Source organism: Tachypleus tridentatus, chromosome 7, assembly GCF_004210375.1.
Source record: "Tachypleus tridentatus isolate NWPU-2018 chromosome 7, ASM421037v1, whole genome shotgun sequence".
Taxonomy (NCBI): Eukaryota; Metazoa; Arthropoda; class Merostomata; order Xiphosura; family Limulidae; genus Tachypleus; species Tachypleus tridentatus.
In genome coordinates this window covers 48994246-49007166 of record NC_134831.1, presented here as the reverse complement: position 1 = coordinate 49007166, position 12921 = coordinate 48994246, and the positions used below count along the sequence as shown (strand labels likewise).

Here is a 12921-nt window from a genome sequence, read left to right as displayed (position 1 = left end):
GCATGCGTCTCGATGGTGTGTCACACTCCTTTTGCTGGAAGTTTGTTGTGTGACGAATTGCAAACGAGATGCAATTAAACCACATTGATTGTGGGGTACGTGGGAGCTCAAGGCCTGTGGCATGCAAAATAATTTTAGCATATAGAAGCAACACTGTAAAATAATATCTATTTATGTTAAAGGGGGTAAGTAACTACCAGAAATACACTATCAGTATAGAATAATTATAATTTTTGTTTTGATTATTTTCCTTACCTTGTAACTGAGGAACAACATATGTTTTCATATTTCACCTTTTCTTTATGTGCATCACTTTATCCATTCGGAACATTACTTATATTAACTTTTAAACCACTCCAATTGATTTCAACATCAGGTTAAGTATTTAAGGTAAACTACTATATCCAGCTTGTTTATGATAGAGTTTAACAGCATGTAATCATAACGAAGTATCATTTATAACAAAGTATACTTTTATCCACAGCAAGATAACTCGTGTTATTACTTCTATTTCTCAAGAGAACAAATTTCACATATGTAAACGTTTTGTGATATTATTTAAAAGAATACAAAGAATTGTTTAATCAGTATCCATAACTTTATTCCTATTTTTTGTTCGATATTTACCCCGATTTTCTGAAGCATTGGTATAGAAGAATATATTAAATGCTTTGCTTGTGCTGTAACTGTCTGAAAACTTTAATACTTGTATAAGATGAGGCAGGTTAAAAGAAAGTATCCAGTCCATATTTTACTAAAATGAAATTGAATTCTTAAAAACGTATCTTCTCTATTGCCAAGTATTACATAATGTGTTTTCAATTGAGAAACCACCTAGTTTCGGAAATTTTAATTCTGGACAAATATAATGCATAGAATATATTTTTATCACTTATATGTTTAATGTTGAATTAATTTAATAATAACTAAGTACACTAGTTAGAAAATATATAAGATCTATCTATTTAAAATTAAAATATTTTAAATTGTGTTTGGAGTTCCTTGTTTAAAATGGCATTTATATTTCTTGAATCTGTTACTCAGTTTACTTCCAGTGTATTTATCTACAATAATCTTTTGCTTTCTTCCCTAGAATCTTCAGAAATTTCCTTTGTTTTATTTAAAACATCAGTAAAATTATTCTGACTTTTCACAAACAAACGATGCTTATTATAAATCATTTATTATTGTTTAATTAATAATAATTATAAAAATAGATACTCTAATTGTAACCTCAGTTAAATTGTTCGATGTCATTGCTTTGGTTCTTCAGTTATCATGAAACAATGAAGAAGAAAGAACAAGAAATTCAAACTTTTTCCTGTGATACTTACATATATTTCCAGAACTTATTATTACTTGGTTATTATATTGTTACAAATGGAAACATTTCATACTTTTGTAAAATTCTGATGATCTATTGAAGTGTTATACCATTTCAAGAATAACCTCTGATAAATCCCTACTTAGACAGTGCTACTGCCAATATAAAAAGGATAAAAATGGTCTCTTCATCATTTTTTTATCTTTTTATATTGTGGTCCCTTTTCCATCTGATTATTTGGGTTTTCGTTAAAATCATTTCATTAAGCTTTTTAGATTTAATCTATTTCAAGTGAAATGTTGTTTTATATTTTTCTTTTCGATCATCACTTGCACACTTGCTATAACATAACTCATTATATGTTAAAAGCTCTTTTGTAATATTCTCCGACTTCATTATTTATTTCTTATTCATTAAGTAACGTCACACAGGTCAACAATTTTATCATATGGATTTTTAGTTGTTCCCTACTACTAACTTATCAGCCAGTGTCTCTAATTCATTGATTATTCCATAATTTATTGTTATAGCTTTAAACATACATCGAAAAATGTTTTATATATCAAAATATAATTTGATGTGATTTATTGCCCCTTAATACAAATTTATAAATTCTTCTAGTATGTTTCTCTTTCCGATGGTTTTCTTTCTAAATATTTATTTAGTATTCTAGATACTTAATTTTAGTATTTGTTTCAACTTCCAAAGATTATTTACTCTTCCTTCTTTTTCACTTTTCTTCACTTAAGTCAGGTTTTGTTAATTCGGACGGTAATACAAATTCTTATGCTTTGAATATGGAACATCTTATCTTTCATCTAAATCAATCATTTGTACACTTGCTTCTTTAATAGCTGTTAATACCAAGTGCTATTTTAATTATGATATTGTAATGTTGTGAATCCTGGTTTGTAATTCCTTCAGTTTTGTCTCATTTCTTGAATATTTCTAGAGGAATAGTTTGATTCCTGTTTTGGTTGTTGAAACTTCACTCGTTCTTCTTCATACCTTGTGCTTTCTTCTTTGTTCAGTTTTAATAGCCTTTTCAATGAATTTCTATACTTTTTAGCTTCATCACGGATTATTTATTTATGTTTAATGTGTAGTTTAATTTTTAATTGAAGCTTTCTAACTTATTTTAAACAAAAGAGAGAAATCTGAAATTATATCAGAACCAAAAGAGTTTAAAGATCCAAATGAAAATTCTTTATCACTTAAATATTTATTTAAACTTTATATTGATGTCATTCTTGTTGTTAGTGAAAAACAAATTTACGATTAATGAAACCACGATAATCTATATTTAAGAGCAAAAGATTTAGAACAACCTAGTTCAGTAAAATTAGGAGAAAACTATACAATTTTTATTACACTGTATCTGCGATTAAAAATAAGAATTTTTATGATTTATATGAAAACGTTAAAAGAAATATTATTTAATATTTTAAAAGATATAAATGTTATTAGCTTAGATTGAGCAAACAAAAAAAATCTTGATCAGTTCACAACTTAGAAAACAAAGTAAGTGACGTTTTTAAAGAAGAAAGAAAAATACATCAGTGATTTGTATAGTGCAGTCTTATTATTCCACTCTAACATCAGAATAAACATCAAGACAGAAAAAATATCGTAACTGGTAAATCTAAGTTTAAGCAAACTATTAAAGAATATTATTTTTTATTATTAATTCTTAAATCTCCTGAAATGAGTTAGAGAGAATTTTAATCTATTAAAGTAATGAAAAAATATTTAGTGAACAAAATATTTGTATTTTGAAAAAATTATAAATTTATATTCTGATAATAAATATTTACTAGTTACAGTATTGTTTGTTTTTTGGAATTTCGCACAAAGCTGCTCGAGGGCTATCTGTGCTAGCCGTCCCTAATTTTGCAGTGTAAGACTAGAGGGAAGGCAGCTAGTCATCACCACCCACCGCCAACTCTTGAGCTATTCTTTTACCAACGAATAGTGGGATTGACCGTCACATTATAACGCCCCAACGGCATGTCTGGCGCGACAGGGATGCGAAACCGCAACCCTCGGATTACGAGTCGCACGCTTAACCCACCTGGCCGTATATTTTTTAGAAAAGAATAATATAAAAGGTCTAACTTATACAAATAAATCCTAAATTTGTTTAATCATTGAAATTTTAGAAGAACAAATTATCTCAAGGAAGAAAATTTTTTACAAACCTTAAAGTAATTTCCGAGAGAAAATTACACAAAGCATGCAAAATTAACTGAACATAAGTGAGAAAAAACAAAAAAGTAGGTTATCTAGTTAGCTGGATCAAAACGTTTAATTATCCTGTGTTGCATTAAATTTAATTTTAATATAATGGACTTTTTATCAAACTTCAAAAGCATCTAGTTTTAAGTGATTTAATAGTAACTAAAACATGTAACAAACAAGATTGTGTTTATAGTAAATATCGCATTCATCTGATAGACACATTGCAGACCACGAACTGAAAGAAGATTTGAATCTAAAATCTATTATGTACTATTTAAAGTGTGAAAGAAAGAGTGAATCAGTCAGTGTTCAAAAAGCTACCTCAAAAAATGAAAGACCTATGGTTAAAATAATGTGTAACTCTTGTAGTAAAAAACTCTTTGAAAAAAAAATGAAAGAAATACATTATGGTCCAGAGAAAGGTATTAACAGAAGACTAGAATTAAGAAGAAAACAAATTCTGTTCCCTTCAAAAGGGCTTGGCATGGCTAGGTGGTTAAGGCAATCGATTCGTAATCCGAGGTTCGCGGGTTTGAATTCCAGTCACACCAAGCTCGCCCTTTTAGCCGTGGGGACGTTATAATATGGCAGTCAATCCTACTATTCGTTGGTAAAAGAGTAGTCCAAGAGTTGGCGGTGGGTGGTGATGACTAGCTGCCTTCCCTCTAACCAAACCCTTCAAAAGATATAATTTTTAGTTCCTTAAAATAAATGTACTAAACTCAAACCAATGAGGCATTAAATTTAAGAGAAAAGTAAACTAATGATTAATGTTAAGCATATATAACTAACATGAAACAATTCTAATTTTATAAAACAAACTCCTATTTCACATTCGGAGATGTATTTAGTATTAAAAGAAATATTTAAAGAAAGAAGACAATAAACTATTCAAACTAATAAAGGAATAAAATTCATTGATAATAAAACTCAAAGTATTTAACAATCGGAATTTTCATTGGCTTACAAATTAAAACAAAGTTAAAGCTCGATAGTTGAAAAATTTAATAGAATTTTGAAAAGTAAAATATGGAAATATCTTATAATACAAGGAAATTAATTCTTGTAAACAAATTAAAGTATCTTAATTCATATCATAGATCCCTTAAGTGTGTGTGCTTTTTTATAACAAAGTCACATTGAGCTACTGAGGAGAATCGAACCCCTGATTTTAGCGTTGTAAATCCATAAACATACCACTGTACTAGCGGTGGTCAAATACCTTAAGATAACTTCAATTGAAGCAAGTCAAAAAGAAAATGAATGCAAAGTATTTAATAATCAATGTAATGTAACAATTATTCCTATTGCTGAATATATAGTTGGTGATAGGATTAGAATTTCAAGATATAAAAACGTTCGAAAAAACATATTTGTAAAAATCTTGCAGAAGAAATATGTATGATATTATAAGGTTTGAAAAAAAATTGTAAAAGATTTGAAAATGAAAATTTTGTTATCGACAGCACCTTTTATTAACCTATCAGTATTTCATTCTATATTTTACTTTAAGATTTCTTGCTGAGGTTATTACAATAACATTGTATATATACGAAAACTGACATGGTTACACATACACCATAGAACTGTGGTATATTCTTTTCTCTTTCCTCTTCTCTGTTTTTCTGATGTTGCATCATTACTTTCAGTTATTCAGAAAGTTGGTCGAAATCTTCAATATTGTTTTTGATACTTGTTTGTTTTTTTAATTTTTTTTATTAACAAAAGTATGTTCTTTGTGGAGCTGAAACCTCTAAAGATATTTAATAAAAATAATACTAAAACCGAATGTGAACTTGTATTTTGGTGTAAAAGTGGTTATTAATTATTATAATAAAACTAAAATTGAATTACAAGAAAGTTCAATGAGAATGTAATGATCATATCGTTAAAATAGACAAGGGATGCAGTGTTAAAAATGATGTTGAATTAGGATTATTTACTAAATATGATATGATTTTAGTACTTGAGATAGGTATGCTTTGTGTTATTTCTCGTGATGTAATACATAAATAAAGCAAATAGTAAATATATCGATGATTAGAATCGTAATAAAGAATATACTTGTTTGATTTACCTAAATGCTAATAACTTATATAGGTAGAAAATTAATCACGATTTATCCTATGGAGAATTTAATTGGAGTGATACAAATATTGTTACAATTAAAGAACGTAAAGACTTTGAAAAGGTTGCATTTTTGAAGTAAATTTAGACTTTCAAGAGAACTACTTGACTGTTATTCAGATCTACGCTATCACCAAGGAAACAGAATAGCGATTAAAGAAATGTAATTAATGACAAATTTATATATCTATACCTAATTACGCAACTGAGAACTAAAGTTACTTATGATTTTTAAGAGGTTCTATAAATTTGCAGGTAACTTTGTATTTGGAAAGTTCATGGAATATATGAAAATTTTTGTGTTCTCACGCAAAGTTGAAAAATCAATAGCTAAAACAAACTTCAAGGAGAGAGCAATATTTGTAGCAACATCCACTATTCCTATAAATAAAATAATAATATTCAATGAAGAAACTTATGTTAATATGGACAATCCAGATCTTATAAAAACAGTGGTGTATGATTTCTTCTATAGATACATGAGAGCAAAGTATTGTGATGATATAAAATTATTATACCAAGATACTGATTCTTATGCTTACGATCTAAGAACGGATGACCTATCTAAGAATATAAAAGAAGACATTATTTTATACTTTAGACCAATCTAAAAGACGATTCTTATAGTGTTCCTTTAGTTAAAAAGATTTGGGTAAAATGAAAAATGAAAACAATGGAAAAATAATAACTGAATTTGTAGGGTTTAAGTGTAAGATGTATAATTTGAAATTACAAAACTTGTGAGAAGCGTGAACGTGTTAGAGATATTAAAATAGAATTTCATTTGATGAATGTTAAGAATGTTTATTTAATAAAAATGGAACATATTATACAATGCATCTAATAAGAAACATAAAACATGAAATATATTTTACTTAAATTAACTGGAATGGACTAAACTCGAATGATAAAAAATATCAGATGGCATTAAATAATTTAGCATGAGATCATTTTCTCTCACATAAATTAAAGCAGGAAAAAAACTTTAATGCTTTTTAAACACTCCAGTATGCTTAAACTTGTAAACTGAGAGAAGTAAACTCAGGAGATAAATTCCATGTCTCTGAATTGATAAATAATTAAGTAAAATTCGGATTAGTGGTAGAATTTAGCTGCGTAAATGGATGAAAGCTGAAACGAATTCAAAATATATTTATCTCATTGATTTAATAAAACGTTAATTGAGAAAGGTATTGAAATAATGAATGAAATAAAATATTTAACTTTGTTTATAAGGGAATGGCAAACTATAGAAATAATCAGAAAGCTCATATCATCAAATTTGAAATTTCATATTAACCTGCTTAATCATTCTGTAATAATATTTAGGTATATACGAGTTTTTTAGGTGGCTTTTTTTCTAACTTTTTCATTTATTAAATAATAATGTTTCATTCTAATAAATTTAACTCGTATGTTGTTATACTACTAATACGTTAAAAACGTCACTAACGTTTCCAGTATAAATATTCAAAACGTTCTAAAACGACTTTTTCGTCTATTACCTACCTACCTGATCACATAATCAGGTCTAGCACCTGGATGGATCAAATAACCAGTAAAAGATTTTTCCACCTTACTTGCAGATTTGTGAGTGTCTGCTTTTGATATTATAATAAATATGTCACAAGCGGTAAACATGTTATGCACGCACTTTAATGTCTTTTCAACCCAGTTCAATCCAATGATTAGCATTACATATCGATGGATAGACACACGATAGTTTGAAAAATGTAAAAAATTTTTATTTATAAGAGTATTTTTATATTCCAATGAATATTACTTTGCATGTTGGCTAATTAACGTTCGAAAAGAAAAAATATATAAGAAAAGCATTATTCAATAAATCTCTATAAAAGACGTGGTATTTTGCATACTAAAGCTGTGCAATGTTTACTGATAAAATACAAAATTTTAGGGAGATACGCTTAATAATTTAAGTTACAGCATAAAAACTGTAAGAAGCACAAAATGATTACGAGATCGTTCAATAGGACCTAATCGACGTTGAAAGGGATATACGTTAATGAATAATTTGAATGGTTGATTTTTCGCTTGGGGCTTATGTAAAGTGGTTTTTCAGTGCGTGACTTATTTGGAATCTTTATCTATCCATACCATTAAGTACTTCCATATTTAAAATATAAATGGGGAATTTAAGCTCTTCAAAAAAGCAAACAGTAAGGGAGAATATATAAACAGTATAACAGTATTTGTAGTGAAGAGATTTTGTCAGTATAAATACATATTACCTAGAAATTTGATACTTAATTTTTGATTAACCTGGGCCTATGTGAAAAAACAGTAAAATAGTATAAGGTTGAACTAGAAGAATGATATTCGGATAATACGTACATTGTGTAAAAAGATTTACACTGAAAAAACATTGCGATAGGGACAGTGTAAAGGGTATAATGGATTTGTACAGTGTTTAATAATTGATCTTATGATAATACTCGCAATAGGATGAAATTTAAACAGTATAGATAACTGGGCTAGAAGAAACCATAAAGCTAGAATTTCTTTCCAACATATATTTAATATATAAACAATCACTACTAAATTTTTATACTTTTTTAATGTAAACCAAATTATACTAATAAGACTTTACTACAATGATTGTATTTAAATATGAAAAGTGTTTTTAATTTTTCACCTTTGCTTCTAGACAAGAATGTAAATGCTTAATTAATAAATATGCTTTAAAGTTTCAACAGACTATCTAAATAACAAATAGAGTAAAAGTAAGACTTTAAAGAAATGAAAAACATGATGTCAAATTATCCTGCTGATGTCTATTCACTTTGCATGAGCATGGCGTAAATGGACCACTATAAAATTTCTGTTTATTTGCTTCGAAAGGCTATTTTATATTCCAAATATTTATATACTTTATTACGGTCTTTCGGGAATAATTGTTAACTTAAAAACATTGCGTTAGGCAATGTATATTAATGTAATGGGTGTAGTTGACGACGATCATGATGTACTTGCGTAAAGGATGTTATTAGCCTCAAACGGCATATTTTATCACAGTTTATTGCACATTGTTCAGGAATGTTTATCATTAATATTATATTTTACGTTATGAGTGATAGTTTTGCCTGATTTTTAGATTAATCAAACCTTCTTCTATGAAAACATATTTTAAGATTTGGGGGATTTAACTTGTCAGTTTTAATTTAGCGGCTAGAGTTAGTTGTGTCATACATGTAGCATTGTGTGATATCAGTTGTATTTTATTTCAACATAAAGGTCTTGAGTTAACATTAAAATCGGTGATTGCAAAGAATAATAATTTTTGTTTTTATTGTTGTCGTATTTGAAATTAAGTACAAAGCTACACAATGGGCTATTTGTGCTTTACCCACCACGGGTATCGAAATCCGTTTTATAGCGGTGTGAGTCCACAGACATAGCTTTGTGCCATTGAGGGGCGATAATTTCTGTCTTGGTCTTTCATACTATATTTCTATAAAATTTTCATAATTATTTTTTTGAGAAGGTCGCTAATTAAAACTCTAGTTTTCCAATAATAATATGATTGTATTGCGTTCGTGGTAAACATCATTTTATACCGAAATTAATATGTTTTTTTTTTGCAAGTCCTCCGTGAAGGCCAAACGAGACAGTGTCTCTGGATTTTTCTTGGCCAGCAGAAACATGCCTTGGGTTCTGGTATGTGACATTTGATACCTAATTAACCTTCTTTGAATGTGTATAAAACTATAAGCTTAATGTTTCGGTACCTTATGACTTGTTTGTTGAAAAAGTGACTCATTAAAAGTTTTCAGTGCATGATGTTCTGTGTACATGTATAACCAATTAATACAGTTATTTATTCACTTCAAGACTTTTTATACTTTACATCTGTTATAGGTAGCGTTTTCGCTGTTTGCTAGTAATGTAGGAAGCAGTATGTTTATAGGATTAGCAGGAGCTGGAGCCAGCTCTGGCATAGGAATGGCTGTATTCGAATTTAATGTAAGTATTTCAGAAACACGAATGATAACTTGCTTTTGGTAAACTGAAAATTTTCAATCAAAGTGAAATACGTACTTTATCAGTTTTGTGTTCCATTGTATATTATGATCCCATACCAAAGACACAGTTTTACCAATATCCTTCTTACCACTATATTTATTTAAAAAAAGCATTCATCCAGTGACCCCGGTATTTAAGTTTGCGCTAAAAACCATTATGTTATCTTCTCGTTTCGTAATTATATTTTATTACTCCTGTATCATTTAACTTTCATTTTTAGACCTAAACGTTTTCTATTAATGTGATATGTGTATATATATTATACTTATATAAAGACATTAAACTCAATAACAAGTTAAAATGATACTCAATTACAACTTTTATAGGGCTGCAGTCGGGCTTGGAATTTTCCATGTATTTTCTTCATAACTGAAACGTGTCCCAGATTGTTTTTTCTTGCCTCACATTTTCTCTCGCTTATCGCAAATTGTCTATTAATAAGTAGTAAAATGTACAGAGCGGTAGGCGTTATTTCAGTGATTAGTAAATACGTTAAGCTCACTTGATTTATTATTTTAGTAGCAGTAATAAATAATTCATGGGCAAGCCATTGTCAGGTCTGAAAAGCATCAGCTATATCAAATGTGAAGTTGGGAGTGATTAAAAACACCTACTTTTAATCTAAATTGTAATAAAAAGTTATATTTTTTTTAGGAATGCAAACTTCCACGTACACTTCCAAAAACCCTAGTCGCCTCCCATATTCCTTTCATCATCTTTTTTTTTAACATTGTTACTCAAGTATTTTTTCAAACTTAAGTGCTGCATTACAACTTACTTTCATTTGCATAAATCCCAAATAAATACTTAAATTGCAATGAGAAATCTTAGGTTTTAACCATACAGGTCCTACGTATTGTAAAGAATCTTATTAACACCTACCCATTCATGCCATAAAGCTCGTTCAAACAATTAAACTACTAGGTTATTAACTTTAATATGTCAACTACTTAGCTAAATAACTTTAACTTGGAGCTTAGTAAACTGATCCACCGACCACTGCGAATACATCTAAACGTGCATCTGAACTCCACTGAAATAAAGCTGTCTAATAAAGCGCGATAAGACAACTTCTTGGATTCGGAACATTATTATGCACTGATAAATTTGTTTCGTAAAATATAACTTAAAAGTAATAAGACTTCATAATGACCGAGTCGTAGAGTTAAATGACAAAACATACTGTGTTCATATAACTTGGGGGTACAAGTTTTTTGGTTTTGATTTTAAATACTGAGTAATTTGAGTGTAAAGTGAATCAAAAATCGTTTTACAACCTTTAAAATCGTATTATCAATCAAGTTATATTTAGAAACGGGTCTTCTTTCCCACAACAATATCCAAGAGAAAGTAAAAGTAATCCACTTTTAGATTCCATTTTAAATATGTTTTTTAAAGAAATATATTTATATATTTTATCTCGTAGGCAATCTTTGTCCTGTTGTTAATGGGCTGGATTTGTTTACCTGTTTTTATGGCGGCAGGGGTAAGTTTCATATTCATGAATAAATTATTTATTTCATAAATATTTCAATATGTTTCAATAAATAATTAATATCACGGTTATTATTTTAGTTATTGGCTAATGAAATGAAGTATGTATGTGTGTAATATATATTTTATATTATGTTTTCTAACTTGGCGCTACACCTACATAGCTATTAAATTATTTAGATTTTTCACCTTTTCTTCTAATTTCTATATTATAGGTGTTCACTATGCCGGAATATATGCAAAAAAGATTCGGAGGACAAAGAATTCGCATTTATCTGTCTATTTTGTATTTATTTCTCTGCATCTTTACCAAGATATCCGTAAGAAACATTTTAAACTCTACTTTAAATTTTATTCAATGTTTTAAAAACAACTCACATTATAATACTTCAAGATTTTAGGCCAAAATAAATTACTTGTTAATATTTTGTTTGTGTTAAGCTAAATTGTAGTCACTTTCGAAGTATGCCAGATGAGATCAGTTTAAGTTCAAAATTCTAACTTAGAGGAATATATGTATATATATTCAGTCAACAATATAATTAACTTGTGTTTTGAGAGCTAGTTAAAACCACTCAAGATTTCCAATGCTAATTGTTTCTTATATATTTATAGGTGACATCGTGTGCTCTTGTAAATAAGATAAACGAGAAGTTCGTTGACTTTTTTTTTAGTATCTTATTTGTATCTCTCTAATTTCGATATTACATCAGATAAGTTTAAAACTGCTGCTGTACAATTTGGAACTTTGTAACAGGGTTGGATATTGTTAAGCACAGAACAGAAAATTCAAAGACTAAAACAAAATGGCACACTGTATAGTTTCTATTGAATAAATAGCTTTCTAATTACCTCCATTATATGTGACTGGTATATAAAAAAAAAAAAAAAATGTAAATAGTATAGACAATTTTGTGGTTGACTAAATATGGTATTTTTCCGTTCTCAGAATTTCGAAATTCGGAAATTAATTTAAGCAGGAAACTAAAATCATAATACCTTAGTTTTTACATCATTGTAAAATGACGAACGAAATTTTCCAAGTAGACTCAAATATTAATGCTATAACAATTCTATTAAAATAATAATAATGTATTGGTTTTATTTCTTTATTATCTTTAAAAATAAAATTATTCTAGTACATAACAAGGAGGCTCTCACATTTTGTTAACTAAATATTAAATTTTCCCAATTAAGTAAGATAAAATCAGATAATGAAATGTATATATAATCATATTTGGTTGTAAAGCTGTCAGCAATTTGTAAATTTCTTGAGGAAAATTATACATTTATATTCTTAAATCATTTTAACTAATGGTTGGTTAGAAATATCCACTAAAGATTTGTAAATTACCACAGAGAAAAATTCTGTATGATGGTGAACGAGTTAAACTTATTTCCAAAACATATCAGATACCCTCATCTATACATGATGACAATGAATCAGTTCTGTAGTCTTTGTTATATTACGTAATCATAATCTGACATTTATTCTACATTCTGTGAGAGATATCTAAACAATGAGTTCCTTGAAATTTTTAATAACCGTGTATCTTTAAATAATGTTAAACTGCTGTTGTAATTCTGCATTAAATAATTTTTATTCATTTTCTAATAATGTGTATTATATCACTGGAAGTGTCTTTGGGATTACAGTCGTAAAGCATCTCCATGTAATTTTAACAATATATCTA

The 12921-nt window shown here is 28.2% G+C and overlaps 1 protein-coding gene across 2 annotated transcripts in view; it reads left to right on the top strand.

The window, feature by feature from the left end:
* Positions 1 to 12921, top strand: part of LOC143255613 (sodium/glucose cotransporter 4-like) — a 64334-nt gene that overhangs the window by 27890 nt on the left and 23523 nt on the right. For both annotated transcript variants that reach the window (XM_076511514.1, XM_076511513.1), the window contains exons 3-6: positions 9296 to 9367; positions 9569 to 9673; positions 11160 to 11219; positions 11443 to 11547. In XM_076511514.1, coding sequence (XP_076367629.1) covers positions 9296 to 9367; positions 9569 to 9673; positions 11160 to 11219; positions 11443 to 11547 — 342 coding nt within the window. The remainder of the gene's footprint in view (positions 1 to 9295; positions 9368 to 9568; positions 9674 to 11159; positions 11220 to 11442; positions 11548 to 12921) is intronic.